Raw genomic sequence first — 21344 nt, forward strand, 5'->3', positions numbered from 1 at the left:
ACATTCAACACAACATTGACATTTCAGTCATGTAAGAACAGTAATATAAGAAACACAGTGAATGACACGGGCAGGATTAAAGGCGTCCTTTACTTTAAACTAATGTGTCTTGTTATAGAACCCGGGCTACGCCGGTCGCCAGGAACTGCCCGAAAATCTAAAGGTGCAGTTCAGGACCGTTTCTATGATGGTTCCTGACAGACAGGTGAGGTTTTTATACACTGGTACTGGTACGTGAACTCATTTCCCTTCTGTAGAAGCTCAGCTAAGCGAACCCTCTGTGTTTCAGATCATCATGAGAGTCAAACTGGCCAGCTGTGGTTTCATCGAGAACGTTATACTGGCTCAGAAGTTCTTTGTGCTTTATAAACTGTGTGAGGAGCAGCTCACGAAGCAGGTACATGTCAGCAAACACACACCAAATGGCCAAAAGTATGGAAACACCCATCCTAATTATTAAAGGTGGATGGAACGCGCAGCCTTCCTGACTCAGCAGTGTACTGAGCATGTGCAGTTCATCCAGTTTCATTATTGATCAGTGGTGTATCTGTGAGATCAAATTCAGATGTTGAATGCTTGCTTGTAGTTAAATCAAACATATTTTCATACAGTTTGTATTATAATTAATAACAAAATGGGCGCTCAGGTGGTGCAGGGGTAAATTCCGCGGGCGTAGCGTACTACCGCTGGGATCCAGGGTTTAAATCGGCGCTGCTGTTGGACGTCTACATACAGACATGATTGACCATGTCTCAAAGCTAAAGGTGGCCGAGGGTTCGTTTCTGACCAGGGTGTGTTTCTGCATTGCGCCCAGTGACTCCTAAAAAAGTGGACCCACCGTGACCCTGACCTGGATAAAGGATAAAGTGGTAAATAATAAAAAAGAAACAATAATGATAAAAGTGATTAAAGCATTCGTGGTAAATTGCGCTGAGCCACTAACACTGAGATCCTTGGTGCTATCGGCCGGTCGGGCATCCAGATACAGATATAATTGGCTATGCCTTGGGGGATTTGGAATTGGGGGCTGAACAGCCTAGCCATTGAGAGGTGCACTCGTCAGGGTGCATTCACTGCCGGTCCCAAGCCAAGATAAAATAAAAAAAGGCATCCAGTGTAAAGACTGTACACACACCAGATCTGCTGTGGTGACCACGAATATGGAGCAGCCAGAAGATCAAATAAATCTGGTCAGTTAGAGTTGATCAGTGAACAGTTACAGAATATAAATAAGGATTTTTTTTTTTCATACTGGATTGTATATAATTCTGTTCACTTGTTGTTAAGAATGTAAATCAGAATATTCATGTATAAACTCTTCTCTCTCTGTAGGTTCACTATGATTTTGGGTTGAGGAACATTCTGTCGGTTTTGAGGACTCTGGGAGCTGAGAAACGGGCTCGACCCTCAGACTCTGAGTCCAGCATCGTGATGAGGGTTCTGCGTGACATGAACCTCTCCAAACTGGTGAGAACCGTAACCATTGCAGTATCAGTACTAAATGACGCCACGGAAAGGACCCACGTTGTGCTCCTGGTTTTGGGGATCTTCATGCACCCTGCTTGTGCTGCTACAGGTGGATGAAGACGAGCCTCTGTTTCTCAGTCTGATCAGTGACCTGTTTCCTGGGATTCAGCTGGATAACAGCACCTACGCTGAGCTGCAGGCTGCAGTCGCCACACAAGTGCAACAAGCAGGAATCGTTAATCACCCGCCGTGGAACCTCAAGCTCATACAGGTAAACTCACCTGAACATGTGTGTCTGTGTGTGTATGTGTGTGTGTATGTATGTGTGTATGTGTGTGTGTATGTATGTGTGTATGTACAGTATATATATATATATATATATACTGTATATGTGTGTATGTGTGTGTATGTGTGTGTGTATGTATGTGTGTATGTACAGTATATATATATATATATATATATACTGTATATGTGTGTATGTGTGTGTATGTGTGTGTGTATGTATGTGTGTATGTGTGTGTGTATGTATGTGTGTATGTACAGTATATATATATATATATACTGTATATGTGTGTATGTGTGTGTGTATGTATGTGTGTATGTGTGTGTGTATGTACAGTATATATATATATATATATATATACTGTATATGTGTGTCTGTGTGTGTATGTGTGTGTGTATGTATGTGTGTATGTGTGTGTGTATGTATGTGTGTATGTACAGTATATATATATATATATATATACTGTATATGTGTGTATGTGTGTGTATGTGTGTGTGTATGTATGTGTGTATGTACAGTATATATATATATATATATATACTGTATATGTGTGTATGTGTGTGTATGTGTGTGTGTATGTATGTGTGTATGTGTGTGTGTATGTATGTGTGTATGTACAGTATATATATATATATATACTGTATATGTGTGTATGTGTGTGTGTATGTATGTGTGTATGTGTGTGTGTATGTACAGTATATATATATATATATATATATATATATACTGTATATGTGTGTCTGTGTGTGTATGTGTGTGTGTATGTATGTGTGTGTGTATGTATGTGTGTATGTACAGTATATATATATATATATATATATATATATATATACTGTATATGTGTGTGTGTGTATATGTGTGTGAGGATGTATGTGTGTATGTGTGTGTGTATGTATGTGTGTATGTACAGTATATATATATATATATATATATATATATATATATATACTGTATATGTGTGTCTGTGTGTGTATGTGTGTGTGTATGTATGTGTGTGTGTATGTATGTGTGTATGTACAGTATATATATATATATATATATATATATATATATACTGTATATGTGTGTCTGTGTGTGTATGTGTGTGTGTATGTATGTGTGTGTGTATGTATGTGTGTATGTACAGTATATATATATATATATATATATATATACTGTATATGTGTGTGTGTGTATATGTGTGTGAGGATGTATGTGTGTATGTGTGTGAGGATGTATGTGTGTATGTGTGTGTGTATGTACAGTATATATATATATATATATATATATATATACTGTATATGTGTGTCTGTGTGTGTATGTGTGTGTGTATGTATGTGTGTGTGTATGTATGTGTGTATGTGTGTGTGTATGTATGTGTGTATGTACAGTATATATATATATATATATATATACTGTATATGTGTGTCTGTGTGTGTATGTGTGTGTGTATGTATGTGTGTGTGTATGTATGTGTGTATGTACAGTATATATATATATATATATATACTGTATATGTGTGTGTGTGTATATGTGTGTGAGGATGTATGTGTGTATGTGTGTGAGGATGTATGTGTGTGTGTATGTATGTGTGTATGTACAGTATATATATATATATATATATACTGTATATGTGTGTGTGTGTATATGTGTGTGAGGATGTATGTGAGGATGTATGTGTGTATGTGTGTGTGTGTATATGTGTGTGAGGATGTATGTGTGTATGTATGTGTGTGTGTATGTGTGTATGTACAGTATATATATATATATATATATATTAGGGCTGTCGAAGTTAACGCGATAATAACGCATTAACGCGACCTCAATTTAACGCGATTAAAAAAATTAGTGCCATTAACGCAAATTCTAGTTCATGTTGAGACTTGACTGGTAGAACAAACGTTTTAATGTCGGACTTGCCACCGTTGTTCATTTGCGGTTTGTTAACATAATGTAACCGATCGTGGTAGTGATGCACTTGCATAATAAAGAAATAAATACACGCTATATTCACAAGTTGTCGGGAGCAGAACACTTTATTACACTTAATTAACTTCTTCTTCTGTACCGAATACCGGAAAGCTGAGTCGAGCACGTTAGTTCATGAACTATGGAAGCCCCAAAGGGTCAAAACACACTCACTTCGTGTAGAAACGTCCATCAAACCATCGTCACGATACAACCACAGACAAGTCTGATACAATAACTACGCCTTATCCCACCTAAAGCACCGCTGATCTACAATGTTTGCTGATGGAGAAATTCTAACCTACAATCTGACATTTACTGCCTAGTATGTGAGTGAATAAAACTCCCTTACAGTTTTCTCTTGTCCCAGCAGTTTTTAACATCAGTACATTTAGCATAAAATGTGTTCACCATTTTAATTGTAACATTTCACATAAAAATCCTTGTTTTCTATAACATTTACACAGATTTTTTTTTAATGCGATTAATCGCGATTAACTATATGAAATTCTGAGATTAATCGCGATTAAAAATTTTAATCGTTTGACAGCCCTAATATATATATATATACTGTATATGTGTGTGTGTGTATATGTGTGTGTGTATGTATGTGTGTATGTATGTGTGTGTGTATGTGTGTATGTACAGTATATATATATATATATATACTGTATATGTGTGTGTGTGTGTGTATATGTGTGTGAGGATGTATGTGTGTATGTACAGTATATATATATATATATATATACTGTATATGTGTGTGTGTGTATATGTGTGTGAGGATGCCAGGGCCTTGTTTACCCCCAGACATTGCCAGTAAAGTCTGTGTGCACCACTAGGGATTTGAACCCTGGATCCTGGCATAGTGGCCACCCAAGCGCCCATAAATAAATATACCGCCTCTATATGCATTAACTACTAATAACAAGCATCTAACTCACCCCACAGTCAGTTCCATTACATCAGTGAAACCAGAACCGATGATCATGACTACACTATAATCACCTGTTTACGTTTTGTAAATGTTTCCGGCAGTTATACGAGGCGTCGCGGGTGCGTCACGGCCTGATGACCCTCGGCCCGAGCGGAGCCGGAAAGACGACCGCCATTAACATCCTCATGCGCGCCATGACAGAGTGCGGCGCTGCTCACAGAGAGATGAGGATGAACCCCAAAGCCATCACCGCGCCCCAGATGTTCGGCCGTCTGGACGCCGCTACCAACGACTGGACCGACGGGATCTTCTCCACCCTGTGGAGGAAAACTCTCAGAACTAAAAAGGGTGAGCATGAGCTGGGTTTTAAAAACTCTTCCAAAGTTATCAGCCATTTGAAGGGCAGAGTGAACCATTGTTCTGGTCTGAAGTGAGAAAAATTAACAACTTCAGGCTTTAAAACCCCCAGGATTCTTTGCTGTATTTGAAGTAGCAGCATAAACCAGTACAAACACATAACTGCAGCTCATGTATTAAACATGACATTAATATTATTCAATTATTATCTTTAGGCTTTGTAAATGTTTTCACTCCCTCAGAATGAGCACTGCACACTGCACATCATGTATTTATTCTTTATTCAGGAGAAAACATCTGGATTGTGCTGGATGGGCCAGTAGACGCCATCTGGATCGAGAACCTGAACTCGGTGCTGGACGACAACAAAACTCTGACCCTGGCGAACGGTGACCGGATCCCTATGTCCCCGAGCTGTAAGCTGGTGTTTGAGGTGCACAACATGGACAATGCTTCTCCCGCTACCGTCTCCAGAGTGGGCATGGTGTTCATGAGCTCCTCCGCTCTCAGCTGGAGACCCATTCTGCAGGTTCTCATTTATAACTGCTAACTCTCACTTACTGCTTAGTCCTGATCAGGGTCAAGGGGGATTCAGATCCACCCAGGAAAAAAGCTAGATGCAAAGAAGAAATACCACATTGACAGACAGACTCAAACCTAGAGGGAATTTAGATCTGCTAATCCACCCACTGGCAAGTATTAAGAAGTAGGAAGAAAATAAGGATTCTGTGGGAAAGTGGATCTTATGATCTTAAGTTCTAATGGGCTGAAGGGATTCCTCATTACAGGCAGCTGTAGCCTAGCGTTTAGGTACTGGACCAGTAATCAGAAGGTTGCTGGTTCAAGCCCCACCACTGCCAGGTTGCCAGGGCCCTTAACCCTCATTTGCTTAGATTGTATACTGTCACAGTACTGTAAGTCGCTTTGGATAAAAGTGTCTGTGAAATACTGAAAATGTAAATGTACTGCTGCAATAGCGGCCTCTGCTGGCTGGTCGAGACACCGCATGACACAGATGGTGAATAGCGGAGAGCAGTGCGTGACTCTCAGTACGCCATACTGATCCCTGCCCACCTAATGCAGGTGAAAAGAAGTGGCTGCTACACATGTGTCGGAGGGGGCATGTGTTAGGTACTGTGCTCCTCAGTCAGGGTCGAGATTTACAGCAGTAGAGCAGATATTTATATGAGATATTTATACTACAGAGATACCATCAGCCAGAACCAAATTCCTTGTGTTTATCCGATAAATCTGATTCTGATTCTGAGATATAACTGGGGAATTGGATGTGATTAGATTTGGAGAAAAAGGGAAAGATGCAACCATGCTGCTGTAGAAATAAAGTCTCAAATAAAATAAAACATGATGTGTCGTTTTCCCTTGGTGGTTACAGTGCAGTCAAACTAAATAAAAATATAAATGTACAATATTTATTCTTCCGTAACAGGATTCCTTAACAGGTCTCACTCTCATCATCTGCTTAGTAAAATAAGGAATAATAATAATGAAGCTTTTTGTGACCAGTTATAAGTCTGGTTAATAACAATTCAAGCTGCAGTATATCAAAGTGTGTGTGTGTGTGTGTGTGTGTGTGTGTCAGGGCTGGACCAACAAGCGCAGTGCTCAGGAAGCTGACAGCCTGATGAGCCTGTATGATAAGATATTTGAAGATGCTTATATATTCATGAAACAAAACCTCAAGCCAAAAATGCAGCTCTTGGAGTGCAACTACGTTATGCAGGTAAACTACAGTCATGCAGTATGAAAGAGTGTGGTCAGTACTTCAGTACTTCATTATCAGCATCCAGATCAGTTTTAAATCTTTATTAATGATCATTACACTTGAATAATTACTCGGTTACTATTACGTTACTTTACTGCGCTGATACCCGTACTGGTGCTCACCACCTGACGTGTGTGTCCAGTCGGTAAACCTGCTGGAGGGTCTGATTCCTCCTAAAGATGCTGGAGGCACGTTGAGCAGCGAGCACCTGGAGCGCCTCTTCGTGTTCTGCATGATGTGGAGTCTGGGAGCTCTGCTGGAACTGGATGACCGGGACAAGATGGAGCTGTTCGTTCGCTCTCATGAAAGCAAGCTTGACCTGCCACCGACAGAGCCTGGCCAGACCATGTTCGAGTACATGGTCAATCAGAACGGCAAGTTTACCACATCGACTTAATAAAGCTGGAGGCAACAGGTATTCCTGGTGTTTTTGGGACTGTGGGGTATTTTGGTGATTGGAATCGTGTCTCTGCTTCCGGAAGCAGATCAGGGAACAAACGACTGCGTCCAGCCTAATAAAAAATGAGCCCTCACTATTAGGGATGTAACGATGCACCACGAGACAGTTAAAAATCCATTCACATGTGTAACGATTCAAATCGGTTTACATGTACAGTATAATGAATCGATATTGACTTTAAGCAGCAGAGGGCGCTGGTGCTATTCACCTCGCCTGGTTGAAGTCACTACAGGGTTGCCAGGTTCAGAATGTATTTATGTGAGGATACTTTCTTTATTTGTATCATTTATGTATTTATTTAATGTGGGGTTTGTTTTAAAATTTCATTTCAGCTTTTTTACACAAAAAGGGAAACGTGCAGCATTGTTTTGCATAGTTTGCACCTACCTCAGAAATAAAAGGACTTTCATTATTTAGATAAATAAAAGATAAGCACAAATGCAGTATTTTTTATTTTTTTTTAAAGAGAATAATAAAAGGAAAATTTGTCTTCAATTTAATTTTGTTTAAAACAATCTGGAAAAATTCGTATCGTGAATCGCATCGTGGGTAGTGTATCGTTACATCCCTACTCATTATTGCTGATTATTTGCAGCCTATAAAGTGGATTTTTTTTATTTCAGGTGACTGGGATCACTGGAGTAAATACGTCGTGCAGTACGTCTACCCCACAGACTCGGCACCAGACTACACGTCCATTCTCGTTCCCAACGTGGACAACACCAGAACGAGCTTCCTGATTGAGGCCATCGCAAAACAGCGCAAGGTCGTCACATATCTAACTGCTGGAACACACGTGGACTGTGTGTCTCTGACCCTTGATTAGAAATTTTGTGTGTGTGTGTGTTGTGCTTAGGCTGTTCTCCTCACCGGTGAACAGGGGACTGCCAAGACGGTCATGATTAAGGCCTACACGAAGAAATACAACCCTGAGATGGATCTGTTCAAATCCATGAACTTCTCCTCCGCCACGGAGCCGATCATGTTCCAGGTGAAGGAAAGGAAGGAGATGCAGTAAAACTCACCATTACCGATGACTGATTCTGATTAACGCCGTTCTGATTACAGCGGGCAGTAGAGAGTTACATAGAGAAGCGGCTGGGCAGCACATACGGACCCCCCGGCAGACGGAGACTGACCGTTTTTATTGATGACATCAACATGCCTGTCGTCAATGAATGGGGAGATCAGGTCGGAAAATTAAACATCGATACAAATATACACCGATCAGCCATAACATTAAAACCACCTCACTGTCCATTTTATCAGCTCCACTGACCACATAGAAGCACTTTGTTTTTAACCTGCTTTCACCCTGTTTTACAATGGTCAGGACCCCCACAGAGCAGCTATTATTTAGGTGGTGGATCATTCTCAGCACTGCAGTGACACTGACATGGTGGTGGTGTGTTAGTGTGTGTTGTGCTGGTATGAGTGGATCAGACACAGCAGCACTGCTGGAGTTTTTAAACACCGTGTCCACTCACTGTCCACTCTATCAGACACTCCTACCTAGTCGGTCCACCTTGTAGATGTAAAGTCAGAGACGATCGCTCATCTATTGCTGCTGTTTGAGTCGCTCATCTTCTAGACCTTCATCAGCGGTCACAGGACGCCGCCCACGGGGCGCTCTTGGCTGGATATTTTTGGTTGGTGGACGATTCTCAGTCCAGCAGTGACAGTGAGGTGTTTTAAAACTCCAGCAGCGCCGCTGTGTCTGATCCACTCATACCTGCACACCACCACCATGTCAGTGTCACCATGAGAATCATCCACCACCTAAATAATACCTGCTCTGTGGGGGTCCTGACAAAGCATGTAGACAAACAGATGGACTACAGTCAGTAATTGTAGAACTGCAAAGTGCTTCTATATGGTAAGTGGAGCTGATAAAATGGACAGAGTGTAGAAACAAGGAGGTGGTTGGAGTTAAAGTCCAGTTTAATTGTTGTTTGTCCAGTAATGGTGATAAGAAGTGGAGGCCACACAGTCTATAAATAATCTGTAATATTTCATGTTTTTTTTCTGTAGATCACAAATGAAATAGTGCGTCAGACGATGGAGATGTCGGGCATGTACAGTCTGGATAAACCCGGTGATTTCACCACCATAACAGACGTTCAGATGATGGCCGCCATGATCCATCCCGGCGGTGGCAGGAACGATATTCCTCAGAGACTGAAGAGACAGTTCACAGTGTTTAACTGCACGCTTCCGGCCAACTCCTCCATCGACATGATCTTCGGTAATAATCACGTCGGTACTGCGCTCGGTCAGGAGTGAAATATGATGGGGTAACTGGATACGACTAGATTGGGAGGAACACTGGGGCAAAATGTGGGGATGTTTTGGTGTTTTTAGCTGCTTTACACTGATTGCTGATGTAACCGAGCGTCTTTAATGTTTACTGAGTCTATAAAGAAAGAAATCAACTGAACACAGACAAACTATTTAGAGCAGAAAACTTTACTGGTTTGTTCTTTTTGAGGTGCAGCACAGAGACGATCACGTGTGTAGAGAAACACACTTTTACATTCATTATGGATCCACAAAGGGACAAAATGCACTTAATACGTAAAACACACATCAAACACGGTCAGGTAGTGAAGTCTCGTAGGTTAATGTAATTACTGTAAGATTGCTAGGATGCCTTATACTGCACATTTCACGATCCGTGCTGTGATTTTCACGGTCTGAATTAGGCAGGACCTTAATTATTCATTATTAGTGGGTTCTGTCTTTCTTTTTCATGCCAAACCTTTGAAGCTGTTTCACAGAGAACTGACCAGTACTTTTCTATTAGGAATTATTGGCTGTGGATATTTCCATCAGTGTCGAGGATTTACACCAGAGATCTCTGACACTGTACAGCGTCTCGTACCCGCTTCCCGGATTCTCTGGCAATGGACCAAGGTAAAATGCATCGTTAGTAAAATGATCACTCCCTGTGAGGTGAAAGAGTCCAAACCTCTCCTGCACTGTGTTACAGGGGAAGATGTTGCCCACTCCATCAAAGTTTCACTACTTCTTCAACCTAAGAGATCTGTCCAGGATTTGGCAGGGCATGCTGAAGATCAGAGCAGAAGAGTGTGAGACAGTCGCCACCCTCCTGTCCTTGTTCAAGTGTGAATGCACTCGAGTCATCGCAGACCGGTAAGGTGTCTGTCTGGCTGTCTGTCTTTCTGTCTGTCTATCTATCTCTCTCTATCTATCTATCTATCTATTTGTCTATCTGTCCGTCCGTCTATCTATCTCTCTCTGTCTGTCTGTCTACCTGTCTGTCTGTCTATCTGTCCGTCCGTCCGTCTATCTATCTCTCTCTGTCTGTCTATCTCTCTGTCTATCTATCTATCTATTTGTCTATCTGTCCGTCCGTCTATCTATCTCTCTCTGTCTGTCTATCTATCTATCTATCTATCTAGGGTCTATCTATCTGTCTATCTATCTGTCTGTCTGTCTATCTATCTCTGTCTGTCTGTCTATCTATCTCTCTGTCTATCTGTCTATCTATCTATCTATCTATTTGTCTATCTGTCCGTCCGTCTATCTATCTCTCTCTGTCTGTCTGTCTACCTATCTATCTATCTATCTATCTATCTATCTATCTATCTATCTATCTATCTATCTATCTATCTATCTATCTATCTATCCGTCCGTCTATCTATCTCTCTCTGTCTGTCTGTCTATCTCTCTGTCTATCTATCTATCTATTTGTCTATCTGTCCGTCCGTCTATCTATCTCTCTCTGTCTGTCTGTCTATCTATCTATCTATCTATCTATCTATCTATCTATCTATCTATCTATCTATCTATCTATCTATCTATCTATGTCTATCTGTCCGTCCGTCTATCTATCTCTCTCTGTCTGTCTGTCTATCTATCTATTTATCTATCTATCTATCTATCTATCTATCTATCTATCTATCTATCTATCTATCTATCTATCTATCTATCTATCTATCTATCTTTCTATTTGTCTGTCTATCTATCTCTCTGTCTGTCTGTCTATCTCTCTGTCTATCTATCTGTCTGTCTGTCTGTCTATCTATCTATCTATCTATCTATCTATCTATCTATCTATCTATCTATCTATCTATCTATCTATCTATCTCTATTTGTCTGTCTATCTATCTCTCTGTCTGTCTGTCTATCTCTCTGTCTATCTATCTAGGGTCAATCTATCTGTCTATCTATCTGTCTGTCTGTCTGTCTGTCTGTCTGTCTGTCTATCTATCTAATGACTAGCTGTGTGTATTCCAGGTTTGTGTGTGAGGAGGATAAGCACTGGTTCGAGAAGTCTATAGCCCAGGTCATTCAGGAACACGTGGATCCTGCTTTGGTGCCACACCTCCACCCCGACCCTTACTTTGTGGACTTCCTGAGAGAGGCTCCAGAGCCTACAGGAGAGGAGGCTGATGACGCCTGTCTCGACGCTCCCAAAATCTATGAACTGGTACGTTTATTTTAAAACATGGTCCTGACCTGGTCTCAGCTGGGCTGTAATGAGAGCTGATTAAATACACCAGCAGCTCCTGCTGTCTGCTCGAGGTTCCTCCAGGACATTGCATGATGCTCCATACACAGTAAAGCACCTGGCCGGTGTCACAGATCAGCCAGGCACATGTGGGAAGGGACGAGGGCTAGTATAAATCTTACACACATCACACTTCTGCTATATTTCCCAGGTGCCGGACTTCCAGTTCCTGTCGGAGAGACTGCGGTTCTATCAGAGCCAGTATAACGAGGCTGTTCGGGGCTCACATCTGGACCTGGTCTTCTTTACTGATGCCATGACCCACCTCATCAAGGTCAGTGTAAAGTTCTGACCACAGCTCAGCCTTTAAACCCAGAGTTTATAAAAACTGCTAGTTTCTCTCGGCCGCAGATCTCCCGCATCATCAGGACCGATGGAGGAAGCGCTCTGCTGGTGGGAGTGGGAGGGTCGGGCAAGCAAAGCCTTTCACGGCTCGCGTCGTACATCGCCGGTTACAGGATATTCCAGATTACACTCACTAGGTGAGACGGCGTAGTTCCCTGGGTTGAGTGATTTGCAGAATATCAGTGATTCTGCACTTTTTACATCTTTATCCTGTATCACTCAGAACCTATAACATCAGCAACCTGATGGATGACCTGAAAGTGCTGTTCAGAACGGCCGGCGCTGAAGGAAAAGGCGTCACGTTCATCTTCACGGACAACGAGATAAAAGACGAGGCCTTCCTAGAGTACCTTAACAATGTTTTGTCATCTGGAGAGGTGAAGCAGCTTCACTAATCACTAATAACTAAGTCCCTACCGATTCACGGACGTGAGAATGGCGCCATGGACCGTGAAATGAGCCGTTCCCCGTGTAATATGTAATTTGCTGTGAAATTTAAAATGTACGGTTTAGCGATTTACCATTTTTTATTCACGTGCAGTACAAATGCATCAAGATTACTGGTTAATCCGCACTGTGAGGCGCCCTAGTGTAACCGAGCGTCTTTAGAGTTTGATGATCACGTGTGTAGAGAAACACACTTTCGATTATGGAATCCACAAAGGGACAAAATGCGCTCATTATCAGCAAACAACATCACAGAAAAGTCTCTTACACTAGCAGTCCTACGGCAATTCAGTTTGCAATGAGTTAGTCAAAATGACCAAGATGTGGAACACGGACAAGAGCTTTAATATTTAAATTAATGACATTTTTAATTAATGACATAAATTAATGAAAGACTGTAAAGACGTCCGTAAAATGAAGCACATTTCCCAGTGAATTTAGTCGAGCCCTAGTAATACGGATCATTTCTGCGGAAGTAAAAACACACTGCACTTGATATTCACTTTCTCATGTTTCTCCTCTAGGTCTCGAACCTTTTTGCTCGTGATGAACTGGACGAGATAACACAGAATCTCATCCCCGTAATGAAAAAGGAGACGCCCCGAGTGCCGCCCACCTTTGATAATCTGTATGAATACTTCATCTCCCGGGCCAAAAAGAACCTCCATGTGGTGCTGTGTTTTTCCCCGGTGAGTCTCACCCCTCTGTTTGATGCTCTTCATTTTATTCTCTCAGAATGTGAGTCAGATTCACTCACAGTAAAAGAGCAGTTACAGAAATCGTTGTAATTTTAAGACTGAAGTGAATTAACACGCTTCATAATGTGGAATATTTTGATCAGGTGGGGGAGAAGTTCCGCTCCCGCTCTCTGAAGTTCCCCGGACTGATATCCGGATGCACCATGGACTGGTTCACCCCGTGGCCGAGTGAAGCCCTGATGGCCGTGTCCCAGTATTTCCTCTCGGACTTCCACATGGTCTGTTCGCCTGAGGTGAAGACTGCGGTGGTCCAGACTATGGCCGTCTATCACGACAGAGTCTCCTCCACCTGCGAGAGCTACTTTGAGAGGTACCGTACTGTACTTAGAGATACAGCCATGTTAGAGAACCTCAGTTTTATAGACACTAAGTCACCCAAACTAGTAAAGAGGGTCAAGACGAGGATCAAACCCAGGTCCTCGGGGCATATTTTGCTGCCTCATCAATCGAATCTCACAGTGATGACGTCTAACATTCATTTAAAGGGAATTTATTTAATGGGTTAAGGGCCTTGTTCAAGGGCCCAACAGTGGCTGCACGACAGAGCCTGGATTTGCATTGACAGTCATTGACTGGTAGCCCAAAGCTCTATCCACTAGGCTCCCACTGTCCCTTGTACCTTATATCAAGGGTTTAACCTATGCTGTTATCTTTTAACTTAACGGGCACAAATTCCCACAGGCATACTGTAATATCAGAGTCATTTGAAGCGCTTTATTAGAGAATCGGCTATTGTTCTAGCTAAACAGCTCATTGTCAGGTGTCCAGATACCTTTGGTCATACCAATTCCACTTATACCAAAAGGTATTCATGTATAATCGAGCTGAATTCATGAAATCTGTCCCTTTCTTTTGCTACAGATCAGGTTTTGTGGTCCAAAGTCTGGAATCAACCTTTCTGTTCCTCTTTCTTTTTATTCAGATTCAGACGAAGGGCCCACGTCACCCCGAAATCCTACCTGTCCTTCATCAATGGATACAAAACCCTCTATACAGAGAAGCACACCCACATCAACACTCTTGTTGAGCGCATGAATGTCGGTAGGGACAAGGCCAGTACATTTGTAATGTGTTTTGTGTGTGTACGAGTGTGTTTGAGTGATCAAGCCCTGCTCGTTTCCCAGGTCTAGCCAAGCTAATGGAAGCCAGCGAATCCGTCGCGCAGCTGTCCAGAGACCTGGTGGTGAAGGAGCAGGAGCTGGCGTTGGCCTCGGCCCGAGCCGACAAGGTACATCATTCGATCAGAACTGAGCAGAGCGTTTTCACTTTGCTAGATCGATCGTGAGCTCATGGACTTGGTCGTGCAGGTCCTCAAGGAGGTGACTGTGAGCGCCGAGGCCGCCTCTGTGGTCAAAAACGAGGTGCAGGTGGTGAAGGATAAAGCGCTGAAGATCGTGGAGGAAATCGAGAAGGAAAAAGGTGTGGCAGAGCTGAAGCTGCAGGCGGCTGAACCTGCACTCATGAAAGCTGAGGCGGCTTTAAACGTGAGTTCCAAAAACTGATGTAGCAGCTCAAAAGTATTTGGACACCTGACCATGGGCTTGTCAGACCTCCCATTTTAAAAACACACAGTGGCGTCTGATCTATTCAGCTAGAACGACAGCGGCTTTTCTAATAAAGCCTCTTTAAATGACTTTGAAATACAGAATGCCTGTGGGAATTTGTGCCCGTTCAGTCGAAAGATGACAGCGTTTGTATGGCTCGGCACATGAATTCGATAATTAAAAGAAGTGTCCAAATACTTTTGTACTATATATACAAACCTGAAGAAGTGAGATCCAAGAGTTACCTCTCTTTAAATTTTAATGACAGAAGAAACCTAAAATAGAAATAAGCAGGAAACGCTTATAGGTGCTTATAAAACGATTTCTGAAGCACAATGCTAAGTGAGACCCAACCTGCCACGCCCACACAGGCCGACAGAAAGCGTAGTTCTCTCTGAACTAAACTTCAAAGCATTTTCTGCGCCTCATTAAAGGTTCCTCACTACCTGAGAAGCACCGTCTAACAGCGTACCTCTGACTGACTGGCTTTGCCCTCTGAATTATTTGCTAGATCTCCTGCTAGCGCTCTCTAACTTTTGTCATTAACTCAGTTGATACAGGGTAGAGTCGTTCTGGGTCTTTGATTCTGTTTTATGAGTTGACTTGTTCGGTTCCCTGCCGAGTGTGTGTGGTTCTGTTTGTGTGGCCTGTCCTTTCTACCCTTGTCCTGTCCTGTTCACTGGAACGACTGTAGGATCTGAAACCACTATATCCTAGATTTGTAAATCGTTTTTGACCTCGTGTCTTTAACAGACCATCAAACCGGCCGATATCGCAACAGTGAGGAAACTGTCCAAGCCACCACATTTAATCATGAGAATTATGGACTGCTGTCTGCTTCTCTTCCGCAAGAAGCTGGACCCCGTCGTCATGGATCCAGAGAGGCACTGCCTTAAGCCCTCCTGGAGCGAAGCCATGAAGGTAAAATCCCTGAAACACCGTGCAGGACCTCACGAGATCTGATGGTTCTAATGAGACTAATGATACGAGTCTCCTCTCTTCACCCCTAAGCTGATGAGCGGCGGCGGCTTCCTGACGTCACTGCAGCAGTTTCCTAAGGACACGATAACCGAAGAGACGATGGAGCTGCTGGAGCCGTACTTCCAGATGGAGGATTACACGCTGGAGAACGCCAGTAAAGTGTGCGGAAACGTGGCGGGTCTGCTGTCCTGGACACAGGCTATGGCCACCTTCTTCAGCATCAACAAGGAGGTGCTGCCACTGAAGGTAAAACACGAGAGCCGGACCCACAGAAATCACTTCAAAATACATACGGTGGTTTATTAATCATGGATATATACAATCTATACGATTAAAAACTCAAAGATTAAAGGCTTTTCTTACAGGTCTCACTTTTGTGTGTTGTGTGATTATAAATATGGACATGCTGAGGCAGCAAGACTAAAATCACTGCCAGTCATTAGACTCCTAAATTGTGAGCTGGAGTGGTGCAGGGGGTTTGATTTTGGGCTACGATCGCAAATTTAATTTTCATTAACCTCGAGACAGGAATACCCTGAACTCGGTGCCAGTCCATTGCAGAGCAGGGTGCCAGTCCCAGATCTCAGCTGTGATGGGCGAGCGTAATATACGATACCCCTGCACCTAAATGTAACGTGTGATGTTCACTTCTGGTTCATCAGCGGCAAAAGCACATTCGTTACCAGCATCCCAACACACACACACACACACAAGACTCTTCTCTAACTTTATTAGTAACACTGGCATATCCTGCCTTCTTCCTACCCAGGCTAATCTCAGCGTTCAGGAGAACAGGCTAACGGCAGCTAATAAGGAACTGGCTAACGCTCAGGCCCAGCTGGATGAAAAGCAGGCAGAGCTGGACATGGTGCTGGCCAAATTCGAAGCAGCCATGAAGGAGAAGCAGGTACGTCCTCTTCTACTGGTGACTGGTGCATCATACATCAGTTTTAACTGTAGATACTGGGATTTTCATCTCAACAGATCAAGCACTCAGTGTGTGTATGTGTGTGTGTGTGTGTGTGTGTGTGTGTGAGCGCTTCCTACCTAATCAGTCCATCTACCTGCACTAAAATTCACTGTAGCCAATCAGACTGCAGTTACCACCTTAAATTTCCAGTCACCAGTCAGACTCCACTTCAGACACTCAACGTCAGTCGGTTCTGGGCGTGGCGTTGAGTTTTAAAGACGTTGAGTTTCGAGGTATTTTCCCCCATAAGGATGTTTGGGGAACCTGTTAATGCGTCCATGGTCCCGGTGAGCTGCAGATATTTTAGTCTCATGTAAAATAATGAGGTTGTTTTTGACTCTTAAACACTGAAAATAACACAAATATAATATAAACACACTGAAATACAATTACTAACTGTTAAAAATGCAATAAAAGCTGCACTTTAGCTTTACTTTATTGTTTTGTTATGCTTTTTAATGAGTGGAGAGAACTTATGAGCAGTAATAATGAAGAGAGGTTTAGTGTTTTTATGTTGTTCTTTTAATACATTAAGTTAAGAGTTTTAGACTCTGGGAGAAGCTGATTCTGATTCTCACCATTTCTCAGAAGCTGGAGCTGTAACACAAAGTGAAACAGGAAGGAGAATCATGTGGAGCTGTAACCCTGGATCTGACGCTTATTCCACACTAATGCAGATTCAGCTCATGTTCACATGACATCTTACCACACCGCTCAAGCCAAGCGCTGATCAAAGCACACGTTGAGTTTGAGGGAAACGTTGAGTTTAAGGGTACAAATTTCTCAAAGAAGGCCGTCGAGTTTCAGATTTTGAGTTTAGGGGACGTACAGTTACAAGGTACCACAGTACTAACATTAGCTGTTGATCCAAGTCCACATTCCCTAATACCCAGGGCCCAATCAGAGCATTTCGTGGCCTTTTTATTTCACAAATCACTGTGTGTGTAAACGTGCATCTAATGCTTACGAGACACTGGAATAACGTTAACTGTTTTCAGGATCTGCTGAACGACGCCGAATCGTGCAGAAATAAAATGCAGACGGCCTCCGCTCTGATCGACGGGCTGAGCGGGGAGAAAGTGCGCTGGACCGAGCAGAGCAGAGAGTTCACCTCACAGATCAGCAGGCAGGTTTCTCTCAGTCTCTCCACGGCTCCTGGGGTCGAACCGAGGTTCACGTGTCTGTCTCTGCTCTGCTCTCAGGCTGGTTGGAGACGTCCTGCAGCTGACCGGCTTCCTGTCCTACTGTGGTCCGTTCAACCAACAGTTCCGTAACATGCTGCTGAAGGAGATCTGGGAGGCCGAGCTCACGAAGAAGAACATTCCCTTCACTGAAAACCTGAACCTGATCTCCATGCTGGTGGACCAGCCCACAGTAGGATTTTATTTAACATCCTGGTCTTAATACCACCTACATGATGTGGGATTTAGTCCTAGATACTCAGTTCTGGTTACAGTGCTGGTACTGGTGCTTTATCTAAAGCGACTTAGAGTAGAGTGACAGTACAGTCTCAGCAATTAAGGGTTAAGGGCCTTGCTAAAGGGCCCAACAGCAGCAATCTGGCAAAGGTGGGGCTTGAACCAGCAAGCTTATGATTGGATGAATCCAAAACAAAACAGTAAATGTTCTGAGTGTAAAGAGAAGCCCTGATTAATCAGTAGTCAGTACTGATGCCTGATGAGAGTGGGATCAGTGAAGGCTGTTGATGGAATGTTGATGGAAGACCCTCACAGGTGGTATCTTCTCCCCCCTCGTTCAGATCAGCGAGTGGAATCTGCAGGGCCTTCCGGGTGATGACCTGTCGGTGCAGAACGGCATCATTGTCACCAAAGCTACCCGCTTCCCCCTCCTCATCGACCCCCAGACTCAGGGCAAGGCTTGGATCAAGAAGAAGGAGAAAGCCAACGAGCTCCAGGTCAGATCCGTGGCTCAGGCTAGCTAACGTCAGCACTAGGTACACGACATGATGCTAACGAACGCTCCGTATCGTTCCAAGGTCACGTCTCTGAATCACAAGTACTTCCGCACCCATCTGGAGGACAGCCTGTCCCTGGGTCGCCCTCTGCTCATCGAGGATGTACCCGAGGAGCTGGACCCAGCGCTGGATAACGTGCTGGAGAAGAACTTCATCAAGTCTGGATCCTCCTACAAGGTGAGCGTTACATTTACATTTCCGGAATTTAGCAAAAGCGACTTACAGTCTGAGCAATTGAGGGTTTAGGGCCTTGCTTAAGGGCCAAACAGTGGCAGTGGTAGGGTTTGAACCAGCGACCTTCTGCTTACTAGTCCAGTACCTTAACCACTTGGCTACAACCGCCCTACATGTCAATCATTTCTATCACATTTCATCCAAAGGCCCTTACAATTATGACTGAATACAGTTTGAGCATTTAAGGATTAAGGGCCTTGCTTAGGGGCCCAACAGTGGCAGCCTGGTGATGATGGGGCTTAAACAGACAACCGTATGATTACTAGTCCAGTACCTTAATCACTGAACTACCACTGCCCATGCATGTAAATAAATAAACAATGAATGGATTAATCACAGGGCAGATGTAGGTGGGTACCAGAGCTTTTACATCAGGACGTGCCTGCATATCCTGTTCAGTGTTAACCGAAACACTGCGTACGACAGGTTAAAGTCGGAGACAAAGAGATCGACGTGATGGACGGCTTCCAACTCTACATCGCCACCAAGCTGCCCAACCCGTCCTACACGCCCGAGGTCTGTGCCAAAACCTCCATCATCGACTTCACCGTGACCATGAAGGGCCTGGAGAACCAGCTGCTGGGCAGAGTCATCCTGACCGAGAAATACGTACGTCTGCACACGTTTCACGTCATCCCTTACATTCCTTTCAGTGATAAATAATGAGCCGGTCCATCACTGACTGATGTTACACAGGAACTGGAGGCTGAGAGGCTGAATCTGATGCAGGACGTCACGGCCAACAAGAGGAAGATGAAAGAGCTGGAGGATAATTTGCTTTACAAGCTCAGCACCACAAAAGGTGCGTATATAAGACCATACCAAAATAATAATTTAGTATTTAGTCATGAAGTCATGAGTATATTCATGTATTCATCTGTAACAGATCAGGTCTAACAACCGCTACTGTAACGTGGCGGAATGAATTTACCATGTCGGGCTTAGTGGGTAGCACTGTCGCCTCACAGCAAGAAGGTCCTGGGTTTGATCCCCAGGTAGAGCGGTCTGGGTCCTTTCTGTGTGGAGTTTGCATGTTCTCCCCATGCCTGCGTAGGTTTCCACCGGGAGCTCCGGTTTCCTCCCACAGTACAAAGACGTGCAAGTGAGGTGAACTGGAGATACAAAATTGTTCATGACTGTGTTTGATATTAAACCTGTGAACTGATGAATGAAGTGCGTCAAACATGATGTTAAAATCCTCATAAATAAATAAAGAGTCATGTCCTTCTGTGTTGCTATGCTGGCTGACAGAGGGGGCACGGAGGCGCAGATGATTGATGTGTCCAGCTCTCTGCTGGCATGGGAAACCAGCATGGTCTCAGCAATGAAAAGTTAAAAAGTTATTTATTTAATTTACTTTCTTTTCTTAGTTTTTTGGGAGTAAACTAACACGTCAACCAAGGAGTAGATCTGGCCCAAACAAGAAATACAGCTTATTTTTACCCAAGTATTTAGACTCAAAGTAAACTCAGACAAATGGTTGAGCAGACCATTAAAGGGTTAATAATGTGCTGACTGGACACAACTGTGATTCTTACAAATATCACAATTACCGGTTGAACTTGAGTAAACTTACTGGTCCATGTAGCACAAGGTCACCGTAAGTTATTTGAGTAAGTAATAAAGAAACTTTTAGAGGTCTTGTAAATGAAAATAGACTTGTTGTTTAGTCCACCCCCGTCTCTGTCTGTTCAGGCTCTCTGGTCGACGACGAGTCCATGATCGGGATCTTGAGAGTCACTAAGGAAACAGCAGCGGAGGTGAGCGAGAAGCTCAACGTGGCCACCGAGACGGAGACGAAGATCCTCGCCGCTCAGGAGGAGTACCGTCCCGCGGCGTCCCGCGGCAGCATCCTCTACTTCCTCATCACAGAGATGAGCATGGTCAACGTCATGTACCAGACCTCGCTCGCCCAGTTCCTCAGGATCTTCGACCTCTCCATGTCGAGGTGCCGTTAACCCCGCACCTCCATCTGTAACCACTTTATTATGAGTGCGTATTTTAATTATGAGTGAATCTTTTCCAGGTCAGAAAAAACCCCCCTGACCCAGAAGCGCATCGCTAACATCATCGACTGTCTGACGTACGAGGTGTTCAGATACACGGTCCGAGGCCTGTACGAGAATCACAAGTTCATCTTCACTCTGCTGCTGGCTCTCAAGATCGATCTGCAGAAGGGCAACATCAAGCACAGCGAGTTCCAGATTCTTATTAAAGGTGCCACCTGAGACAGAAAGCTACAGCACACGAGGGAATATTTATCCCTCTGTCTCTTTAACTTTCTAATTTAATGCCCTAAACTCATTTTTAACTCGCACAGGGCAA

At 43.4% G+C, this 21344-nt stretch overlaps 1 protein-coding gene across 1 annotated transcript in view; it reads left to right on the forward strand.

The window, feature by feature from the left end:
* The window catches only part of LOC134307533 (dynein axonemal heavy chain 8-like), a gene marked incomplete at both ends in the record, with an annotated part of 41637 nt that overhangs the window by 12828 nt on the left and 7465 nt on the right, over positions 1 to 21344 (forward strand). Inside the window, 34 exons of the mRNA XM_062990501.1 lie at positions 119 to 205; positions 290 to 397; positions 1333 to 1467; positions 1577 to 1738; positions 4733 to 4979; positions 5276 to 5517; positions 6589 to 6729; positions 6914 to 7145; positions 7855 to 7997; positions 8088 to 8222; positions 8300 to 8422; positions 9263 to 9476; positions 10035 to 10144; positions 10221 to 10384; positions 11492 to 11684; positions 11917 to 12039; positions 12117 to 12247; positions 12334 to 12487; positions 13082 to 13246; positions 13399 to 13625; positions 14238 to 14356; positions 14440 to 14543; positions 14623 to 14799; positions 15613 to 15780; positions 15871 to 16086; positions 16610 to 16747; positions 17809 to 17936; positions 18013 to 18184; positions 18570 to 18725; positions 18807 to 18962; positions 19446 to 19628; positions 19716 to 19821; positions 20715 to 20967; positions 21046 to 21236. Of these exons, the coding sequence (XP_062846571.1) occupies positions 119 to 205; positions 290 to 397; positions 1333 to 1467; positions 1577 to 1738; positions 4733 to 4979; positions 5276 to 5517; positions 6589 to 6729; positions 6914 to 7145; positions 7855 to 7997; positions 8088 to 8222; positions 8300 to 8422; positions 9263 to 9476; positions 10035 to 10144; positions 10221 to 10384; positions 11492 to 11684; positions 11917 to 12039; positions 12117 to 12247; positions 12334 to 12487; positions 13082 to 13246; positions 13399 to 13625; positions 14238 to 14356; positions 14440 to 14543; positions 14623 to 14799; positions 15613 to 15780; positions 15871 to 16086; positions 16610 to 16747; positions 17809 to 17936; positions 18013 to 18184; positions 18570 to 18725; positions 18807 to 18962; positions 19446 to 19628; positions 19716 to 19821; positions 20715 to 20967; positions 21046 to 21236 (5503 nt within the window). The remainder of the gene's footprint in view (positions 1 to 118; positions 206 to 289; positions 398 to 1332; positions 1468 to 1576; positions 1739 to 4732; positions 4980 to 5275; positions 5518 to 6588; positions 6730 to 6913; positions 7146 to 7854; positions 7998 to 8087; positions 8223 to 8299; positions 8423 to 9262; positions 9477 to 10034; positions 10145 to 10220; positions 10385 to 11491; positions 11685 to 11916; positions 12040 to 12116; positions 12248 to 12333; positions 12488 to 13081; positions 13247 to 13398; positions 13626 to 14237; positions 14357 to 14439; positions 14544 to 14622; positions 14800 to 15612; positions 15781 to 15870; positions 16087 to 16609; positions 16748 to 17808; positions 17937 to 18012; positions 18185 to 18569; positions 18726 to 18806; positions 18963 to 19445; positions 19629 to 19715; positions 19822 to 20714; positions 20968 to 21045; positions 21237 to 21344) is intronic.

The sequence above is a fragment of the Trichomycterus rosablanca genome, unplaced genomic scaffold (genome assembly GCF_030014385.1).
Source record: "Trichomycterus rosablanca isolate fTriRos1 unplaced genomic scaffold, fTriRos1.hap1 scaffold_294, whole genome shotgun sequence".
Taxonomy (NCBI): Eukaryota; Metazoa; Chordata; class Actinopteri; order Siluriformes; family Trichomycteridae; genus Trichomycterus; species Trichomycterus rosablanca.